At 37.8% G+C, this 19,727-nt stretch overlaps 1 protein-coding gene across 1 annotated transcript in view; it reads right to left on the bottom strand.

Moving 5' to 3' along the window:
* MICU2 (mitochondrial calcium uptake 2) overlaps positions 1–19,727 on the bottom strand; it is a gene marked incomplete at its 5' end in the record, with an annotated part of 132,093 nt that overhangs the window by 21,783 nt on the left and 90,583 nt on the right. The window contains 4 exons of the mRNA XM_083855242.1: positions 4,114–4,196; positions 7,769–7,816; positions 12,473–12,548; positions 12,661–12,692. Of these exons, the coding sequence (XP_083711368.1) occupies positions 4,114–4,196; positions 7,769–7,816; positions 12,473–12,548; positions 12,661–12,692 (239 nt within the window). The remainder of the gene's footprint in view (positions 1–4,113; positions 4,197–7,768; positions 7,817–12,472; positions 12,549–12,660; positions 12,693–19,727) is intronic.

Here is a 19,727-nt window from a genome sequence, read left to right as displayed (position 1 = left end):
CTCTACTAAAGAGAGAAGTAATCTGTTCTGAACAAACCTTTCTGGCAGAAAGAATATGTCAGTCTTTTTTTTTTAAAAAAAAAAAAAAAAAAAAAGAGGGTGTTTTTGCATCTTCCAGTTGCTTGAGAGAGATCAGTGCTTGTGGATACTCTAAGACTACAGAAGTGCTCTGTGCCACAGCTGCTCAGTGTTGGGTGCTGGCTCATTCAGCCCCAGATGAAGCTCCACAAGTATTTTGTGATATCTGCTTTCCAGCAGAAGTGTGTAAGACAATCTACTCAGAAAGTCTAAGTCATATAACTCTTGCATGTGCCATCAGAGCTACTCTGACTTTATTCCCAATAGTTTTGAACTGTCATTAATTTTACTTAGACATCTTTAATCAGGACAGATTTAGAGAGTTAGGGAAATTCCTTACTTGCTGGGGATTTTGGGAACTTTGGTAGCCTTATTCTTGGTGGGAGGTCTCAGATTAATGTGCATGGGTTATTATGTGTCTGGAAATCCCCCTCACCAAGTCTCAAGTGAATGTCTGGGAAGTGCAGAGTTCACAGAAGTATCTTACTGTCCTCACAGAGATGCAGATAACGTGACTCTGAGAAATGATTCTGCACTCTGGCAGGGGCTGATTAAAGGGTGGCGAGTAGCATCTATGAACATGTCATTTCTGCCTCGTCTTCTTCACCCTGGAGTTGCAGGGCAAAGCAACAAAACCTTCTTGGCCCTAATACTGAAATGTGTCTCTTGTACTGTGACTGTTTACCACTGAAATGTGGATGAAGCAGAATTACACTGGCTTCAACACAAAGAAATAAGGAGGAGAGAGAACAAGAGCATCCCTGCAAAGGGAGAGACTTTTACTGGAAGTGCACTGAAATGGAAAGGCTACGGAGGACAAGATAAACTCCCTTGTTGAAAACATGGGACTGCATTCAAGATCTCCCTCCCTGAACATCTATTTTTGTTAGCAGAGAACACTGGGAAATTCTGCATCTCACACTCCTGAAGTGCCTGATCCATACAGGTTTGAACAGCCTATATCCCATCACATAATGCAGGCACTGAGGACTGGGGTTGGAGTTTCTGAAGCTTGTTACCCATCTCTCTTTCCTGAATGACCTGCTTGACACATCTTGTGCCTGTTCATCCAGGAACATGCGAGAATTGAGATATACACAATTCAAAGAATGATGGAAATTTTGCAACCCAAAAGGCAAGTTCTTATCCCAAAGGCTCTACAGTCTAGATCAGCAGTCAGACAACATAGACATACATAAATGTCTAATCAGTAGACAACAATGGGAAGTGGGGAGCACTTCCCCAAGGGTGACAAAGGAAGAGAATGAACCAGCAATGAAATGTCTTTTCTCACTGTGCCCTGCCTACTGCTTTCTGATTACTGCTTCTTCACTATTCTTTTCCACTGCATTTTCCTTACATACATTTCCTGATGTTATTGTCAAGTATAGTGTGGAAATCACTACAGAATAGTTCAGATATATTTTCCTAGGATGCCAAGTGGGATAAGACAAATGACAGATTAGCCACACAATTTACTGATTTATTAGCTACCTAGAAACTTTCTACGACACATACAGAACTAGAGTATACAGATTAAAACACACACTTATTTCCACATTCTTACAAATTTTTATTTTTAAACCTAATTTATAAAGTTTTGCTTGAAAATAGCCTCCTCTGTAAACGTTAAGAAAATAGTCATGAGAGAAAACTCATCCTCTAACTTGCATCCTGTGGGACTTCTTTGAATTTAATGATTATTGTGAGTTGACAGAATAATTTATATGGGGTTTTTTATTACCACTCTACATTATTTTATCAATACAGCTCAAAAAGGAAATGAAAAGTAACAATCTATCTAACTAAAATAATTTTCATTTAACTTGATTGCCTCTACAGAAATCAAATTATTTTTAATGATTTATATAATGTTTTCATCTCTAAATTTGATGACTTTTTGTTGTTTATACTGGCTGATTCAATTAGAATTACCTGAAATGGGTAAAGATATTAAATATATAACATATTGCACATCTCCCCAGGAGAGCAGTGCTGTGTTTCTATAAGAATCTCCTGATTTGCTTAACTGACAGTAAAGCACTACTAATGGGGCATTTTGGTGCAGAGGCACTACAAGCTGAACATGTTCACTTGTCTTCATGGACTTACTGTCTCTTGTAACATGTTGTTTTGCAGATGAATAATACAGCCATATTATTGGCAACAGACTTATTTTGGTAATCAGGGCATTGGCAGTCTGATAACAATTCACTATGATTGCACCTGGTTTAGTAGGTTAGAAATATAGACTTTACTAGAATTTGATTTCTTATTAATCAGCAGAATAATAAACACTTTAACAGAATAAATTCTTAAAAATTAAAAGATCTTATGTAGCAACAAATGGCTATAAGGCTGTGCTGCTTTTGGCTGGGGTAGAGTTAATTTCCTTCACAGGAGCTGGTGTGGGGCTGTGTTTTGGATTTGTGCTGATAATGTAGAGATGTTTTTGTTATTGCTGAGCAGGGCTCACACAGAGCTAAAGCCTTTGTGCTGCCACTGTGGGGAGGGGGCTGGGGGTGCATCAGAGGTTGGGAGGGGACACAGCCAGGACAGGTGACCACAACTGACCAAAGAGACATTCCAGACCATCTGACATCATGCTCAGTGTATAAAGTGGAGGGAAGAAGGAAGAGGAGGATATTTGCAGTGATGGCTTTTGTCTTCCCAAGTTACCATTACACATGGTGAGTCTCTGCTCTCTTGGGAACGGCTGAACATCTCCCTGCCCATGGGAAGCAGTGAATTAATTCCTTGTTTTGCTTTGCTTGTGTGCATGGCTTTTGCTCTGCCTATTAACCTGTCTATATCTCAATCCATGAGTTTTCCATCTCTTACCCTTCTGATTCTTTCCCTGATCCACCTGGTAGGGGAAAGAACAAGCAGCTGCCTGAGGCTTGGCTGCTGGCTGGGGTTACATCACAATAAGGGTATCTATAGGTTCAGATAGGGGCTTCTGGGACCAGGAAAATCATCTAATTTCAAGTATAGTTTTCAAATAGTACTACTAAGTCTAGAAGTATTTTTGCAACATTTTAAAATAGATTTAAAGTATGACTCATAAACTGTAATCTTACTAAGAGACAATTCACTGAAAAAAAGATGATCAGTGCAAAACATGTGAACAGCTCTTCTATCATTAAATCAGAGTTTAGGCTATGAAATTCACATAAATAAATTTTTGCTAATTTCTCAATCAAGTGGTACATTTCTCTATTAAAAGGTACGTTTTTAAAAGTTTTAGATTTTAAGGTTCTCTAGAGATGCGAGTTCATGATCAGCTTTAATGTCACCCTAGCGACAGAAAATAATTTAAGTTGTAGTAGCCATGTTTGCTTCTTATAAAATTGTCTCTCCACTCACCTCTAATACAAATTAAGGATCCGAAATAAGTTAAAGGATCCTATTAAAAATTATGATTGTTAGTTCTGCATTCAGCTTTTGACACGAAGTACATACTTAGTCTCCTCTTAAATATTTAGAAGTTGAATAGGCTATATAATTAAGCCTACTCTTCTTAAAAACATCAGAGAAAGATTTTCTTAGTTTTTAAAGTATCTACTTTTCTCCCCCATCATTTAGATATATTATGGGAAAAAACCTGCTGTTTCTCTTCAAAGTGTGAATTGATAAAATCCTTTCTTCAACAGCAAGCAAAATTAATAAAGATCAAAAGAGGATGATGAATTAAAGAAACTATTCAACATATTTAGAAAACAAAAGACTCTTCCAGATGATTATTTAAATTAGCTCATGGGATTAAGGGATATACACTAATTCCAACCTTCCTAGTAGCAGATATTTACTTACAATCCTAATGTAAGATTTATAAAAGTGGATTCAATTATGATAAGTACTTCCATCAAAATACTTCAATATGTGCTCCTTTCATATAAAATATTTTAGTAAGCATGTGATCATAGACTAGACTGAAAAATAGGCTCAATGATTTTAATGAATCTTCATTGAGCAAATATAACCTATGGATCTATTTAAATGCTTTAAAATTAAAATGTTTGTCAATACACCTACCTTAAAGAATTCTTTCTTTTCAACTTGTTCATTGCCATCTGCATCCAACATTTTAAAGGCAATCTGGAGTCCAGTCTGGGGTTCTGCAAAAAATTGCAAAAGAACTTTACTGAAAACATCAGACACTTAACAGTAGAACTCAAATACCAAATGTAAAATGAGTATTGACTCTGGTTCAGTTCTCCATTGTTAAGTACATGCATGGTATTTCCAGTGAACCATACACACCTCTTCAAATACAAGCAAACTGTTTAAACACTTTTTTACTATCATTTCAAGGGATAATTAATGGCAAAGTAAGAAATACTAGTAGTGGCTAAGTACAAGCCATGAATGTCCACCTGACCCCAATGAAAATACTGTATCTCTTACTGGCCAAGTATTAAGATATTCCCAAAGGATGTCTCTCTATCATCCCATGTCACTTGTGCAGTCTAACTCTGCCTTGTTTGTAAGAGCTCCTTTTCAGGTGAGGAGAGTGGAAAATTCTTTCTGGCCATTTTTGACAAAAGCATGCTCAGTGTGACTTCCATCAAGATGATTTTTTTCAGGAATTCTGAACAATTTTACCCTGCATTTTCTTCACTGAGTGGACGTTTCTTTGCAACATAAAAATGTAATGAGTTCTGAATCTTGAAGATGCTATAAAAGCATGGTGTGTTTCAAGCTCCTTCCCACAATTTCTTGATCTTACTTGGCTTACAGGAGGCGGCCTTGATCATTAGCAAGCCCACAGAGGAGTAGCATGCTGCTGAAATGTAGCTGCAGTTCACTGCAGTAGCAAGCCCTTATCCCAGTAGTCTCTGGAGCAGGTGAATTAATGCCACAACCCAGTCATTTGAGGCACTAATATGACAGCCATGGATTATTGTCTCTGGAATACACTGACACTTCCAAGAACAATGCTGGAGTCATGAGGGCAGTGAAGCAGTATCTCTAAAAAACTCTAATGCCTTCAGAGTTCTGCTTCTGGAAATATATTCTTCTAGTTGCATTCTGTAAAGTTTTAAGCCTTGCTTTTTTTTTTTTTTTTTCTTTTTTTTTTTTCAGAGAACCTTTCTGCAAAGGGAACAAGTTGAAGAAATATCCCATTCCTTTGAAGTCCTAACAAGATGGTTGAAGAAAGTACTGTTTTTACATTTTAGAAATAACCACATCTTCAGCAGTCAACTAATATTCTATGTGAAGGAATCTTGTGATGCAGGGGTATTTTATAAATACCATTGCAATCTGCACAGCAGAGCTGTCCCCAGCAACTGAGTTGATTTAATACTCAAAATTGGCTTCCTTTCCATGGAAATGCCACATGCTAAATTTGTGTTACTAGTACAAAAGCAAGAAATGGCTATCCAATAACATATTTAGAGAATAAAAGTAATTGATGTATTTAATAGCAATTCATACCATCTGTGTTCCAATTTTCAGATAAGAGAGCTGTTAGTGAAAATATAGACCTAAAGCTGCTTATGCTGTTCAGAGACGACATACTTATCTGATATGATGTAACCCCAAAGGTATGTGTTCATAAAATAAGCATAGTTCAAAGACTACCACAGATATATTTGTATTTAATTAGAATCAGGCAAAATTCCAAAATCTGAACAGAAGAGCTTCATCCTGGCTTTGAATGCAGGGTAGACCTAGGTGCTTCCTCTCCTAATATACAAGCTGTCAATTTGTGTTACTGGGGAATTGAAACAAAGCTCTAAGTAAAGGTGACAACTTCAGTTCCTGGGCTTCTTCACCAGGCAGGGCTCCATTAACTTATTGCTAGAAATGAAATTCAATACAGCACTGGAAGAAAAAAAGATAGTGATGACACGAGGCACACAGAAAAGAGAAAAGCAAGTCATGGGGGAAAAAATAAAACCTTTGTCTGTCACAAAATTACATTTTCAAGTTCAGTATTTTTTAAGACTATGATTTTGTATGACAGGCAGCATGGTATGGTCAGCAGTGTCCTGAAACCAGGAGTCTGATGATTCTTCTTCTGTTTCCCTATTGCTCAGTTGGTGACTTGGAAGAAATTTAAATATTGATGCCCTCTTTAAGAAATCTCACATAAATTCTCACCAGTGAGAGAGACACTGTAGTTACTCTGTGTGACTCGAGGCTGACTGACAGGGGATACTTGTTAGGCAAAGATAGAGGCACTAACACTTGTTGACATTTGCTTTCAAACTGATCAGCATGACAACCCTCCTGTGTAACCAAAGCAGCAACATTACCACTGCATTTTTATCCTGCATCAAAAGGTGCCTTTGTTTTTGTGGTTCAACACATTCCTATATAAATTCTGTGAAAAATAATGTTACTTGATTGTCTGGAGAAGTGGAACAACTTGCTCTGATACTGCTTCAATTTTCTAATTGTTTCAGACAATAATTCAGCATGAATTCACTTTCCATTGCCATAAATTTCTAAAGAAATAGAATCTTTGGCACCTATTTTTCTGCAACTTTAAGGGATTCTTTTGAAGCTATAATTTGGGTCTCACGGTTGTCCTTTTTAAACATAATTTCATATTTTTTTGAGTTGCAACAAATATTTCAAAATATTTTAAAATATTTAAAATATTATCCTACCTGGGCTAAATTCCTGTCTCTGATTTTAAAAGCCACTTGAACACATGGTATAACACATGTTCAAGCAGTGTGTGGCATGGGACAGTCGCCACTGCTGAAGCAGTGTATTTGTATGTTAAAGCTTAATGCATATATATAATTTAATACTGTGTACTAGTTGAAGTTAGAAAATGTTAGACCTGTATAAGTCAGTCAAACAAGACTGCATGTGGACTATTGTGTGGACTATTCCATGGACATGCATATGGACTACTTCACTACTATTCCAGGGGTCTCATTGCAATGCTCATTGACACATCTCAAATCTTGGTATTTTTAAGCATCACTTACACATCAGAACAGAACAACAGGGTGGCAAACATGGCACAGAGTAAGTACCAAACAATCCCAGATGACCTCCATGCACAAAACCAAAAAATGCCTGTTGCTTGTAGATAAAGCAAGTACCAAACAAAAGTTGTTTTTAAAAAAAAGTGTTTGAGTGAAAAAGGAAGGAAGCAAAGGAGGGGGGCAGAAATACATGCACTATATTTGAAGGAAATAAAGTCAAAAGGAACAGAAGATAAAGAAAAAGGACTTAAAAGTCAGACAAAATGACACTGAAGAATTCTGCTGTTTATGTATTGCATCCATTGCAAATCTGAACACAATAAAAACGGGCAATGACTTTTGAGACACTACAACAGTTTTTCACAGCCCTGCATTGCTAATGTCATTGGCCAAAATGACTAAAATTACTATCCAGAAGAAAAATTATTTATTTTTCTGTCCAGTTCTCTTCCCCTTATTATGTGGTTCTGTAACCAACATCTCCCCCCCTCAAAGGATTTCAAAAGACTTTTCTGATTCTATGGTGCAGGGAGTACCATGATTTTTGAAGTATTGCTATGGGCTAGTAATGGCATTCATGTCCATTTCTATTAATGCATTGTCACTCTATATACAATAGCTTCTTATGTTTTACTACAATGCAGAAATTTAGTAGCTAAAAAATATCAGAAGAAAAGTTCCTGGTAAACTGTTAGTAGCTGAGTATTTGTGCCCATGTATTTTAAATATATAATACTTACTTGTAAGGATTGTCAGCAAAAACAGATACTCTGCATAAGATATCAATCCTGAAAAAAAAGTTAAAAAATTACTTGTGGAAAACCTAAAAAACTCAGAGTGAAATTTGAAAGACTAAATCTTACAAATACAAAAAAATGTTGTTTGACATTGTACTAAATATGTGTATTAAAGTAAGCCAAGTTTCTATTTAATAAATTTTTCACTTCTGTTTTTAGTACTATGAAGGTAAAATTCCCTAACCCGAGACTCATCAATGTTCCTGTCTAACCAAGAAAGCAAGGTTTATTTGGTATTAACAAAAGGCCTACACTAAATCTTTGGATTCCCACTGAAAACATTCAATGTTTATATAAAAGGCAAATAAATTAAATGTGCTTTGTCACATTTAGTACCTGGGAGGAGAACTACTCTAACATTACCCTGAAGGATCAAAGTCCTCCATCCTTTGGCAGGCTCGCAAAAGGCGGAGAATAGCTTCCCTCTAATTCTCAAGGGAACATGGCAACACGAAAAGCTGCCAAGCTGCTAGATTGTGCTGATAGTACTGCTGGGCCCTGTGCCAAAAGGAGGCTTCTTATTTTTTTTTAAAATAGGAACACGTCCTTTCTACAAGGTGAAAGTATTTTCCCCCCTTTTGAAGGAAAATTCCAGTGTTTTCTTTTGAAATACCGCCTTAAGTGAAAAGCCTGAACAAACACAAAGATGTGATAGTGTCAAAATAGAGTGTGCAAGCTAAAGATAGAGAGTGCAGAATGAGGGTGGCTAAACAAGAGAATCTGAACCATCTGCCCTGCAATAATGTTTGGGGAAAAAAATGTAAAGGGCTTTTTTATAAATCACTTTTCAAAATAACTGAGCTACTTTTAACTTGTGAGCTAAACATTGTATAATGCTGAAGCTGCTTAAAATAATGAAGTTCAAACATGCCTATCTGTGCAAAGATAAACTATTTTTGTAATTTATATTTAGTTAATTGATAGATAAGGAACCCACTTAAGCTTCAGTGATAAACAATTAACTTCTGATAAACTACTATGCAGAAGCAACAGCATTTGTATTTGACCTCAGATAGTGACTTAACACTTCTAAGTACCACAGCTCAGAAATATTAAATTGCTAAATGCAAGAGTCTGAAAATCTGAGAAAAAATCTTAGCTAAAGGGAGGTCTAATGCTGATCTGGTTGCCAGCACACTCTGGTTCCATATCTCAGTTTTCTTCTCCATCAAAATAGGACTATTTACCCTATTATCCTACATGAATTGTGTAAATCAGCACAGTAGTACAATCATACAACACACTGTGAAATTAAAAAATACTTTCATTTCAAAGGCTTACCCTTGCTTCCAAGTTTTAGCATTTCTGTCATTGCAAGAATGCAAATTATTATTTTCATTGCTGTAAAACTTGGAATTGTATTTTTATATGAAACACCTAGGTTTTCTACAAGTTTGAAAAGGAATAAACAGAGAAAGAACTCCTGTCCCAATTTTTTAGTTTATATATCTAAGACAAGATTAAAAAAAAAAAAAAAAAAAAAAAAAGGATAGAAACAAACAGGCTGTGAAAAGAATTCAAGGAAATAGCGCGGTAAGTAGTGATCAAGATTCCTAATTCTGTTTTGTGTGTGACACAGCAAAAGAATGTTTAAGAGAAGAATATAAAGGAAGACAAGGAGGCAACTTCTGCGGTCTGTATTGAAAACACCTCCCAGTCAAGGAGTGCAGTGGTGTCAGCACAAAGATCCCTGACTGAAAATGTAACCACCAAGCAATGAAGGATGGCATTGCTGGGCAAGGAGCAGTGGGAATCCGCCCCTATCTTGAGATGTTCTGCACAAGGATAGTCTGAGGAAGACCTGGAAGCTGAAGTGGTTTTTGCTAAGTAAAATACAACAAGGAGAGCCCAGTGCAGGGGTACAAAATATGAGATGAGACACTCAAAGAAGTTGTGAAAGAAGAACATGTTTATCAAAGCTTTTGAAAGGGTATTAACACAGCAGATTATGGTTGCAAAAGTCTCCCCCAAAAAAAAGTTGTAATCATTGACATACAATTAAATACTGAGCCCCTGGAGAGCTAGCTTTATAGCTAGACAGGGATCACTATACCTTATAAAATTTTGCAGAATGAATCTGCAAAATTTTTACAGAGATGGTAAGATGTGAAGAAAAGATCAATTTGGCTGATTGGCTCAAGGGAGAAGCACCTGAATTGAAGAGGGCTGGAAAGAGGAGCCTTGTAAGAAATGGCAAGAGTAAGATACAAACTCTGTTTTCATCGTCTTACTGTAATCTAACTGAAAAGTCGCTTTAGTGAAATTGGTAAAAAGTTAAAGAGACTAAAAATATGTAGAAATACTCTGGATTGTTCTTTAAAACCAGACTCAATGCTTTAAAGAAAATTCACAGCCTGTCTGATATTTTCTGGAGGACTGATTGTACAAAAATAATTTATCGTAAGATTGTTAAATTTATTTTTATTTCTCCATTAAAAAACTTATTTTAATTTTACTGTCCTTTTACTACATGCAGTGAGTGGCAACTTACCTCATCCATAAAGTAAATAAGATATTTTGGTAATTTTCTTTTTTTATTCTACAATAATCATTACAAAGGTACTCAAATTAAAAGACGTAATGCAGCAGACTTAAAAAACCCCAAATAAAACAAGCCACTGAAAATTAAATTAATATCCAAGCAAAATTTAAAAGATAAAAACTTCACACATGGTTGAATGACTCAGCATACCGGCAGCCAAGAATGTGAAGTTTGCATTGGTAAAATACTGTCATTTTCTAAAGCTAAAGGAACCTTCCCTAACACTCCCTAGAAATATCTGTCCTCAAACTTACTAGCAAATGCTGACAGTACAATATTCTTATTGCCGAATAAATCATAAGTATACCTACAAAATATGACACAAATTTTAAAACTGCCCACTAGAAGGCAGAATCCCCTAGCATTACAAACTGACTGATGGCAGTTTTCCCTCTCCTTGACATTTAAATAACAATTGAAGGTAGTTAAAATAACCGCAGCTAAACAGTTGGACAGGGGTAGATTCATTATTCTGGTACTTGTAAAAGCATAAATATTTTCATTTTTAAACTGTGATAATAATGCATCTCAAAGCAAAAGCATCAAAGTCACTAAACAGGCATCATGACCAAAAATTGTAAAAACCCTGAGTGTTGTGGGGACATATGGATGACTGCAATGAATGTTTCTGCATCATCTCAAACTCCTACCTGACCTTTGAAGGGCAGAGATTGGAACACACACAGTGCTAAGCAAGGGCAGATCTCTGCCAGAATGCAGAAGGTGCCAACTCTTAGAGTATCACTGAGCCCACTTTCTGCCAAGCACTCAGCTGGGAGAGGTGCAGTAAGAGGAGGCTGCACTGATTTGCTGTTTTCAGTTTCTCTTTGTGGATTCTTTGTTTTCCCAGGCATCAAGCTCTGGGGATTTGCAGTGTCCATCACTAGAAAGAGAAAGGCTCTAAAAAAGCAGGTAAAGAGAGAGAATATCCAAAAATTCATGACTGAGAATATTTTAAGCCAAATCCTGAGAAAAGCATGTGATGATCTGAAAAGGCAGGGAATGACTACTTAGTACAAATTACATCCTTTCCTAGGATAGGAAAGAACTGTTAATTTGTTCAGAGATGTTTCAGGGCTTTTGGAGTATGCTGAGGCTTTCAGGAGCAGACTGACAAGCAAGGCACCCAGCTGGAGACCCTTGCAGGTCTGCACAAAGATACAAGAAAGGAACTGCAGGCAGAAGAGGCTGTGAGGCTGAAGGATCAGTGAAATGCTGCAGGCTGAGATCGAGGGCTGCTCTCTTGGCACAAGCTTCCAACTGTGTCTGAGGATTTGCTGTGCATGGAAAGAGCATGGCTCACGCCTGCCAAGGAACTGCAGCAGTGCAACAGCAGCTTTATTTTCAGAAATATCCACGGGATAAGGGATTCAGGCTGAACTGTACGATACAGAAAGTTTGTGAATAGGCACTGTTGGTCTTTCTCATTAGTTTGGGAATTTTGGTCTTTGTTACTGTGAAATGGTTAATTGCTCATCTATTTGGTTTTCTTGATCCTCTTGTTTGTTTTCTCTCTTCAATTAATTTATGTTAATGAGATGTTTATTTGGTGTTCTTTAATCCCCTGTTGTCACACTAACAATATCCCAGCTCTTAGTTTTCTCTTTATGTAGTCCAATATAAAGTGCAAATGCTGGATGAAAAGAGAAACAAAGCACATCAACACTGTGAAGGGTCACAGAGCTCCTGAAGAGGGAGAAGTAAGTTCAACTGTTTTTGGAATCAGGGATACGCTTAATGTAACTAGGTACAAATTTTATTTTTATTCTTAGTTTCCATGCATTTAAGTTATATAGAGGAGCAGTCTGGTTATTAACAAAAAGTCTTTAAAGTCCATTTTATGTTCAACTCATCCCTTTAGCCCTTTTCTCTTCCAAGTAGGCTTTTCAGTTTCTTTCATGTCTCCTCCTGCACCTCAGAAGGCTTTCAATTCCCAGCCTCTTTACTCTCTCTTGCATAACTGAGAGATTTGCCAAGGAGGCAACTACTGGTTAGATGGGGATGAAGTAAAATCCATGAAAAGTCTTTAAAAAATACATTCAACTCATACCATATAATGACATGAAAAGAAAGATGTATTTTCCAGTATCAGAAATGCTTATTACCTTTATCACCAAGCTCTCTAAAAAAGGTCGGTCCTGGTTTAGCTTTGGCAACATACAGCAGTGCAGCATCTACCTCCTTTAAAGAAACAAACAAGAAAGTATAAAGCCAGTTTTGAAAAAGACTTAATCACTTCAGTAACAGAAGGAATGCAAGTTCTTTTGAAGAAGGAAAGGAACATTTTGCTTACCTTTTTTGTCAGTTTCTTGGCTGAGGCTTTGCCTATAATAAAAAAAAAATCATCATCATTCAATAACAAACTGACTTTGAACTTTGATCAGGCTCTGTGGCATTTCTTCAGATTTTTATGGGAAAATGCTAAGTAATATGAAACAGAATATTTTGCAACAGACAGTTTGTTTCTAATTCCCATAACGATCATGAAAAGGACAAGATTTAAAAATAATATGAGCAGTCTGTTCAAATGTTCTCTCAGCCTAGATTAAACTACAGCCCACTTTCATATTGATGACCAACTTACTAGTATGACTTTGCATACTGCGAGCTACAAACGCCACACAAATTCCAAAGCAAGACTATACAGCAAGAGACAGCTGTAGTATTTACAAAGGGATTTCCATGCACACATGATAGCTCTTGAAGTGCAGGTTGAGTATGTGAAAGCTAAGTAATACAAAAAAAACCCCACCAAACCCCAAAAAACCCAGCTGATGTTTCTATTAAATATAACTAAATTGAACAACTCTGCTTTCTGAAAGAGCATCAGACGAAAATCATGCAAACTCCTAATTAGCAGGTTCAAGTGTATATATTCAAACTGGGGAGCCACTGGCAGTACAGGTTATGTTCCTGGGTAAATCACATGTTTGAGGAGCTGCAATGTATCAAGAGTGGAACATTCCAGCTGTTTAGGCAGGGATCACAGAAACCTTATGGTCATGGACCTGCAGGAGCTGTGCACATCCCTTCTCAGTCTATCTCCTCAGCACTTCTCCTCATACAGTTCTCCAAACCCTGTTGTCCTTCGCTCTTACCACTCTCAGCCCATCACGCTCCTCCTTCATCACCATTTCCTCTGGATTCCAGCCAGCCATTCTCTCCTATTTATTCACACTGAGTAAGCACAAACTGAGCCACTTGGACGTGCTCCGTGGACTGGTACCCCTGTGTGCAGCAGCCTGCTTTGCTCCATGCTCAGTCTCCAAGGCTACTTTGCTGCTTCAGGCATTTTGCATCCAAAGGGTCACCAGCAGCACCACTATCTGGAAATGGACATGATGGAGGCAGCCTGGTGGGCAGCTGTCAACAAACATCTACCAAGCGTTTTCACAGGCCCATAATTTGGCCAGATGGAGGTGCTTTGTCAGTAAAATAGTGAATTTCCATAGTGTTGGCAAATGGCACACCCAGCTGCAAGGGATCTCCACCGGCAACTTTTGGCTTGGAACATCTCAACCAGCAATAGCTCATTTTTCAGCACAGGCAAACCAGTACCCTGGCCTCTGCTCCCTGAACCAGCAGTAACAGTTTTGCTGATAAATTCCTCTTCCCACATCCCCTCCCCCAAACCAGCCTAAGGCAGACACCTGGCACATAACATTTCAACACAAATGTTTAAGTTTGACAAAAGTTATAAGCAACTAAAATTAGGGTTTTAATACTGGAGGTGTTGAGTGACCCCAGCAACAGGTGTTGCCAGTACCACCTGTTACTGTGGATGAATACATTTTTGTGCAATGCCTATACATACATCTACACCCATATATACACACATATATAAAGCTCCATAGGTAGATACCCTTTAAGTAAAACAACACATGAAATCCTCTACTTTGCCTCATTTGAGACAAAAGAAGTCAGACTAATAATGGACTGGGAGAAGAAGCAACAACAGCTACATCCAGTTAGGCTGAGTCCTGAGCAGTGTGATATAACACCACAGTTACATCTAACACCAGTTCCTGCTGCAGAACATTTTCATGAATGGCTGTTTAGCAAATTAAGTGATTTAGATCTCAGCTTTGAAATGTCACTGCTTCTCTACAGCATGTTTCAATGTGAAACTCAACCTCAGCTGTTTTTTTTGGCCCTGGCAGACCCACCTAGAGACCAGCCTTATAGAAGGGAATGAGTCAGGCTGTAGGTCTGCAAAAGCAGTGCCTGAAAGAAAGAAAGAAGGGAAAACCACCCTGCAATGTTTTTCACTGTACATGCTCCTTGTACTTTCCATCTGCACCAAAGCCAGCCATATACTCTTATTTGGTTAACAGCAACTCCATTCCTTTAATTCTCCTGGTGATACCAAGAGCATCACATCTGGATTGGCACCTGCTACCACATCAGTGTACCAGGTTGTAGCCTTTTGCCAGCATCCAGGAAGTTGATGAAGGGAGATGAGCTGAACTCTGATCTGGAACAGCAAAGGCATGGATAAGTGATGCAAGGTAAGGAGAAAGCACTGGGAGCTACAGCCGAGACAATAGTTGACCAAGTTTGTGAGGCTGTACACTTGACTGAGTCTGTGTTTCTCTTCTTTGTGTTGCACTCAGCACAACAATGCTGAAACTCTTCAGCTACACGGTTTTGGAGAACAACATATCCTCACTGAGAATTACTGTATCATGATAAAAATTGAGAAAGAGAAGGGAAGTCTGTTGTAGATGTATTCACTCTTTGCACCAGCCAGCAGTCACAATTGCAACTGCTTAGAGCTCACAGAAAAGGCTGTGGCAACCATCAACATCTGTCCTCTTGCATCCAGCCACAGTCACCCTCCAGAGGGCATTTAAGATGCTGATGTGCTGGCTGACCTCTTTCAGAGGTGAAAAGACAGCAACAACAATGATACAGAAACGCTCATGCTACCCTTGCATGGGTGAAAAGACTGGGAGAGGAAAAGAAGTCTTTGCTAAGCAGCAGAAGAGGGAGACAAGAGTCATAATCACCCCAGGACACGGTGAGAGGCAGCACCAGGTGGGTCAGAATCGGTCCTTGCAGTGACTGGACAAGAAGCAGCTGCTACAGTAAGGCAAGAAAAAAGGCACAAGGGAAAGGGACAGATTGAGAGAGAAACAAAGAGATTTCTACTTTTCAAAGCAGTAAACACATCAAAGTAATATATATGGAGTCTTTTAATGGTGCTCTTCTCACATGGGCAGATGTCAGCAAGCATGCCTACTGGAGGGTAGGAAATTTTTGGAAAAAACACCCTGACACTAGGGACAGTACTGTTATCTTTCATACTGGGATTTGTGTAAGATATTAGAATACTTTAATGATACTGGACAATCTTATAATAATATAATAATTTAAAATGTAGAATGAGTTTCTTCCAATAATTATTTTAATGTTTTCTAAGACTTACATCCAGTTATATTTTATTGGTACTGTCACTATATAAAATCATGTGTGAAGACTGTTTTCACTAGGAAGCGTGCTTCTTGAAAGCTAATTTAGCTCTTAGTGTTTATTTTCTCAATTTATTTACTTCCTAACAGTAGGAAGAGATCCCTTTAAACACTAAAAAGGAAAGCTCTATGAATATCAAATGTGCAGCCCTCCGAGGAATCAGGTCTTTTAAGACTTTGTCTAAAATAATTATGAAAAGGTTAACTCCTCTCTGCAGAAGAAGCAATTGCAAAGGTTTGAACAGCTTTCTTAGCCAGTTTGTACACTGAAGAAAAAAAGTGCCTCTTTCTTCCCATGAATTAAATATTGGTGCTATCATTCCTCCCACATGACTACAAATATATCAGGATCTAAGTCTCTCTCTGAGGACTACAGGCAATAGATATAATTATTAGGGACCATTTAATCTAATAAGTAAAAGATCCATATGATTCAATTTTCTTCAGTTCTATTCTTTTACCATAATAGATTCTTACTAATTGGAAAATTAACGACACAGTACAAAACTTGTTTGTAGTAGTTAGTCTTACTTTGATACAAAAAAAAGAAACTTGGAATTTTTATTGTTTTGAACTCGAATAAATGAGAACCGCTTTTTTATTTTTCCTACAGACCTGCCACAACTATGATGGAATGCTGGCTTAAAGGACAAGAAGTATTTTCAAGGGTGTCTACATATTTTACAGATGCAATAATCTAATTTTCACCACCTACAGCATATCCATGAAACAATGAGGTACAGAGGCACTTTTCATGGACAAAAAGGCATCTGAGCTTTTAAAGTTGTATGAATACAGAGTCTTACTTACAAACACACAAGTTCTGTGCCGTTAGGCAAGGAAGTTAGTTGACAACTGTAATTAAGAAAACACTGCCAAGAGCAGCTCCATCAGTCTTAATTTGCCCTCGGCAAACCTGGGTATTTTGTCACTTACGTTTCTTACAATAGAAGTGTTTCCATCATCTATCATTTTTTTCCACTAAGATGTAGAATGGACCTGACATCAATGTTAGGATTAGTTAGGAAAGGGCTGAATTAAACAAGGCTGAACTTGCACACACAGTAACACCTTATTACACCTATAGAGCTAAGAAATGGCTTAGATCTGACAAAAGATATTTAGATTCAAAGAATGTGCAAAATCATGAAGATCAACAACTCTAACAACAATAATCAAAGGACAAAGCAAAAGTAGTTACTGCTATTTGCAAGAAAACATAATTTTACATGTCTGCAAGATTGCTTTATTTTTGTAATATGGAAATTTAATTTAAATTTTGAATCAATCTTTCTCTACAGCCTGAAATTCAAATGTGAACAGTATAAAATAGGTATCTTTTCCTAGAAGAACAAACTCCTGTCCTTTTTATCAGTAAAGTCACTAAGAGGGTTTGACCCAAATCTTTTTTTAGCTCCGTTTCAAACAGACAAAATTACAAACAAGAATAATAGAAAAATTGACCTCCCAGCTTTTTAATTTTGGATGACATTCATTGCTATCTTTGCTGAATATTGGCAGGTTCAAGGTCATATTTGTTTTTTTATGCAAAAGTAGGATGAGAATAACATTAAGTATATTCACAATTGAAACAAACTCTCATTCTGCAAAATGATGAAGGAAATGAACCTTTTAAAGTGGATGGGATTTCAGCACAGTCCTAATCTGAGGATCAAGGCATTTTAAAAACCACACCCACTGTATGCAGCTCATGCTGTGGCCTTTACAGCAAAGCCCACCCTGCAGCCTTGCCTGCCATGGGAACAAGAATTTGTATTTCTTCCTTGTAACAGGCTGCCAGCTTTCATGCAAGCTGAACTCTGAGAAGCCTGCACCAGCGAGCTGGGTTAGATAAGAATTGTGTGTGTTGATTTCCTTGGGGAGATGCTGTTAAAATTTCTGTTTAAATTAGCCTGAAATAGTAGACCTTTGAAATTCAATAGCTTGTATTTCATCCTCAGCTCTCTTAGATAATTTTAATGATACTGGACAAATATGTTACATTAACGAAGTGTGCCTTTTTAACCTACCTTATTTTCATCCTCATTCTTTAAAGCTCTTCTATGCATTTATAAAGTGCTTACTGCTAATGAAACCAATAAAGGACAAAAATTCAGGCTAGTAATTAGTTCTTTAAAGCCTCCTTTTGAAATACTGGTGATATTGGAGATAAATTAAGGATAGCAAAAATTTAAGGCTTTTTGAAAGCATGACAAACCAAGTGGTCAGATTGCTATGCTAGCTCCTGGCAAACCAATATCTGAATAATAAATGAGCATGCAATTTAAACGAATTAAGAACCTACTTCAGCTAGAAAGCTTTTACTGAACTATTGCATTGCTCCACTGAAAGATAATTGATAAAAGTCATTTCAATCACATGAATTAGTAAATTGAACCACCTGAATTGAATTCAAGTATGCCCAGTGGAAAAGGCAATTTGCAATAATAGAAGCTTCTGCTATGCTTTACAAAACAAGCTTTGCATCTGTCCTTCTATATTTAAAGCAATCACTCCTCTGAGGAAACAAGAAATACAGAGCGCTGGGATGGGGCCAGCACTGGCAAATCTCCATTTCAGAAGAGCAGTTGCATCAGAGCAAGTCAATACCAGGAGGTTTCTCAGTGAGTCAGGCAGCCTGGGGTAAAAAGGGTGGGATGCTGATGCAGGGAGGAAACATCAAAGGATGGATGACACAGTCTTTGAGGAAACTGAAACAGACAAAAGAATTAAGATAAGCAAGTTTTCAAAACCTCTTAAAGAGATCATGGCACGGAGTCACCAAGAGTTCCAAAATAACCAAAAGCACCAGGGTAAAAGTAGATGCTGTGGTGCCCACTACAGTGCTTGCCAACAGCTCAGTCCTCAATGGGACTGTAGCAGGCGTCTGTCAAAGAGAGCAGGGGAACAGCTTCTCCTTAGATATTATCCAGGGAAGGTGACATATTCCCATATCCGCTCTCTTCCTAATATCATATCCAAGCTGTAGGTAAGGAAAAGCTGAGAATATATTCAGACTTCCAAGCTCACCACAACACTTGTACTGTAAGGACATACAGGATACAGAAGGCCACTTCTCCCAAACAACTGGAGCAGGCCTGTAAGGGCAGCCCTGCAAAGGGAGCACGTGAAGTGAGCTAAGACTTCACGTGAAACACAGAAGCAGCAAGAAGCCAAACAGAGAGCACAACTGCAGCTGAGTATTTCCCCAGCAGGAGAGGCTGCCAGCCCTCTGGGCAGGCAGAGCTCAGCACTTGGAGGGGCCATCTGAAAAAAAAATATGTCATGTGAAATGCAAGTCCTCAAACTCCCAAATAAGCACCTCATGCTTGGTTCCCCTGGCTTCATTTAGATGTCTAAAAATTAGGTGCCTAAATCTGAGTTAGTGATCTCTGTGGTGCTTTGCTGTAACTATGATGGTTGATGGTGAAGACATACACAGAAAAAGGTTTATAATTAACTTTGAAATCTGTTGCTCCTATTTCAGATCTGAAGAAGAGCTCATATGCCCAAAAGCTTGTCTAATTTTTCCAACTTAGAGCAACTGGTCTAATAAAAGGTATTATCTCTTTCTGCAAACTTCATCCTGACTAAGGACCCTAGGCTCCCTTTATAGTCAAGGGAGAGAAACAGACAGAGAAAGCACAGTTTGTTCCAGGTTGAGACAGGTGTCCAATTCAGGTCTTGTACTTATCTGTTTCCTTCTTTAAAAAAAATGCTACAATTACTTCCACTGACCTGACATTCAGCTTTTATATATGCAAGTTGAGCAGGTGAGACCTTCTGCATGCAACCAGATAACTCACACTGTGACTGCTTTCTGTATTTGTTACATCTGTAATCTGTTTTTTCCAACCTCCTATCTAGCAGCCCGATTTTAGCGGTGCTA

This window comes from Zosterops lateralis, assembly GCF_965231275.1.
Source record: "Zosterops lateralis genome assembly, chromosome: 2".
NCBI lineage: Eukaryota > Metazoa > Chordata > Aves > Passeriformes > Zosteropidae > Zosterops > Zosterops lateralis.
Note: the sequence above shows the minus strand (reverse complement) of the source record. Positions and strands in the feature narration are given on the sequence as shown.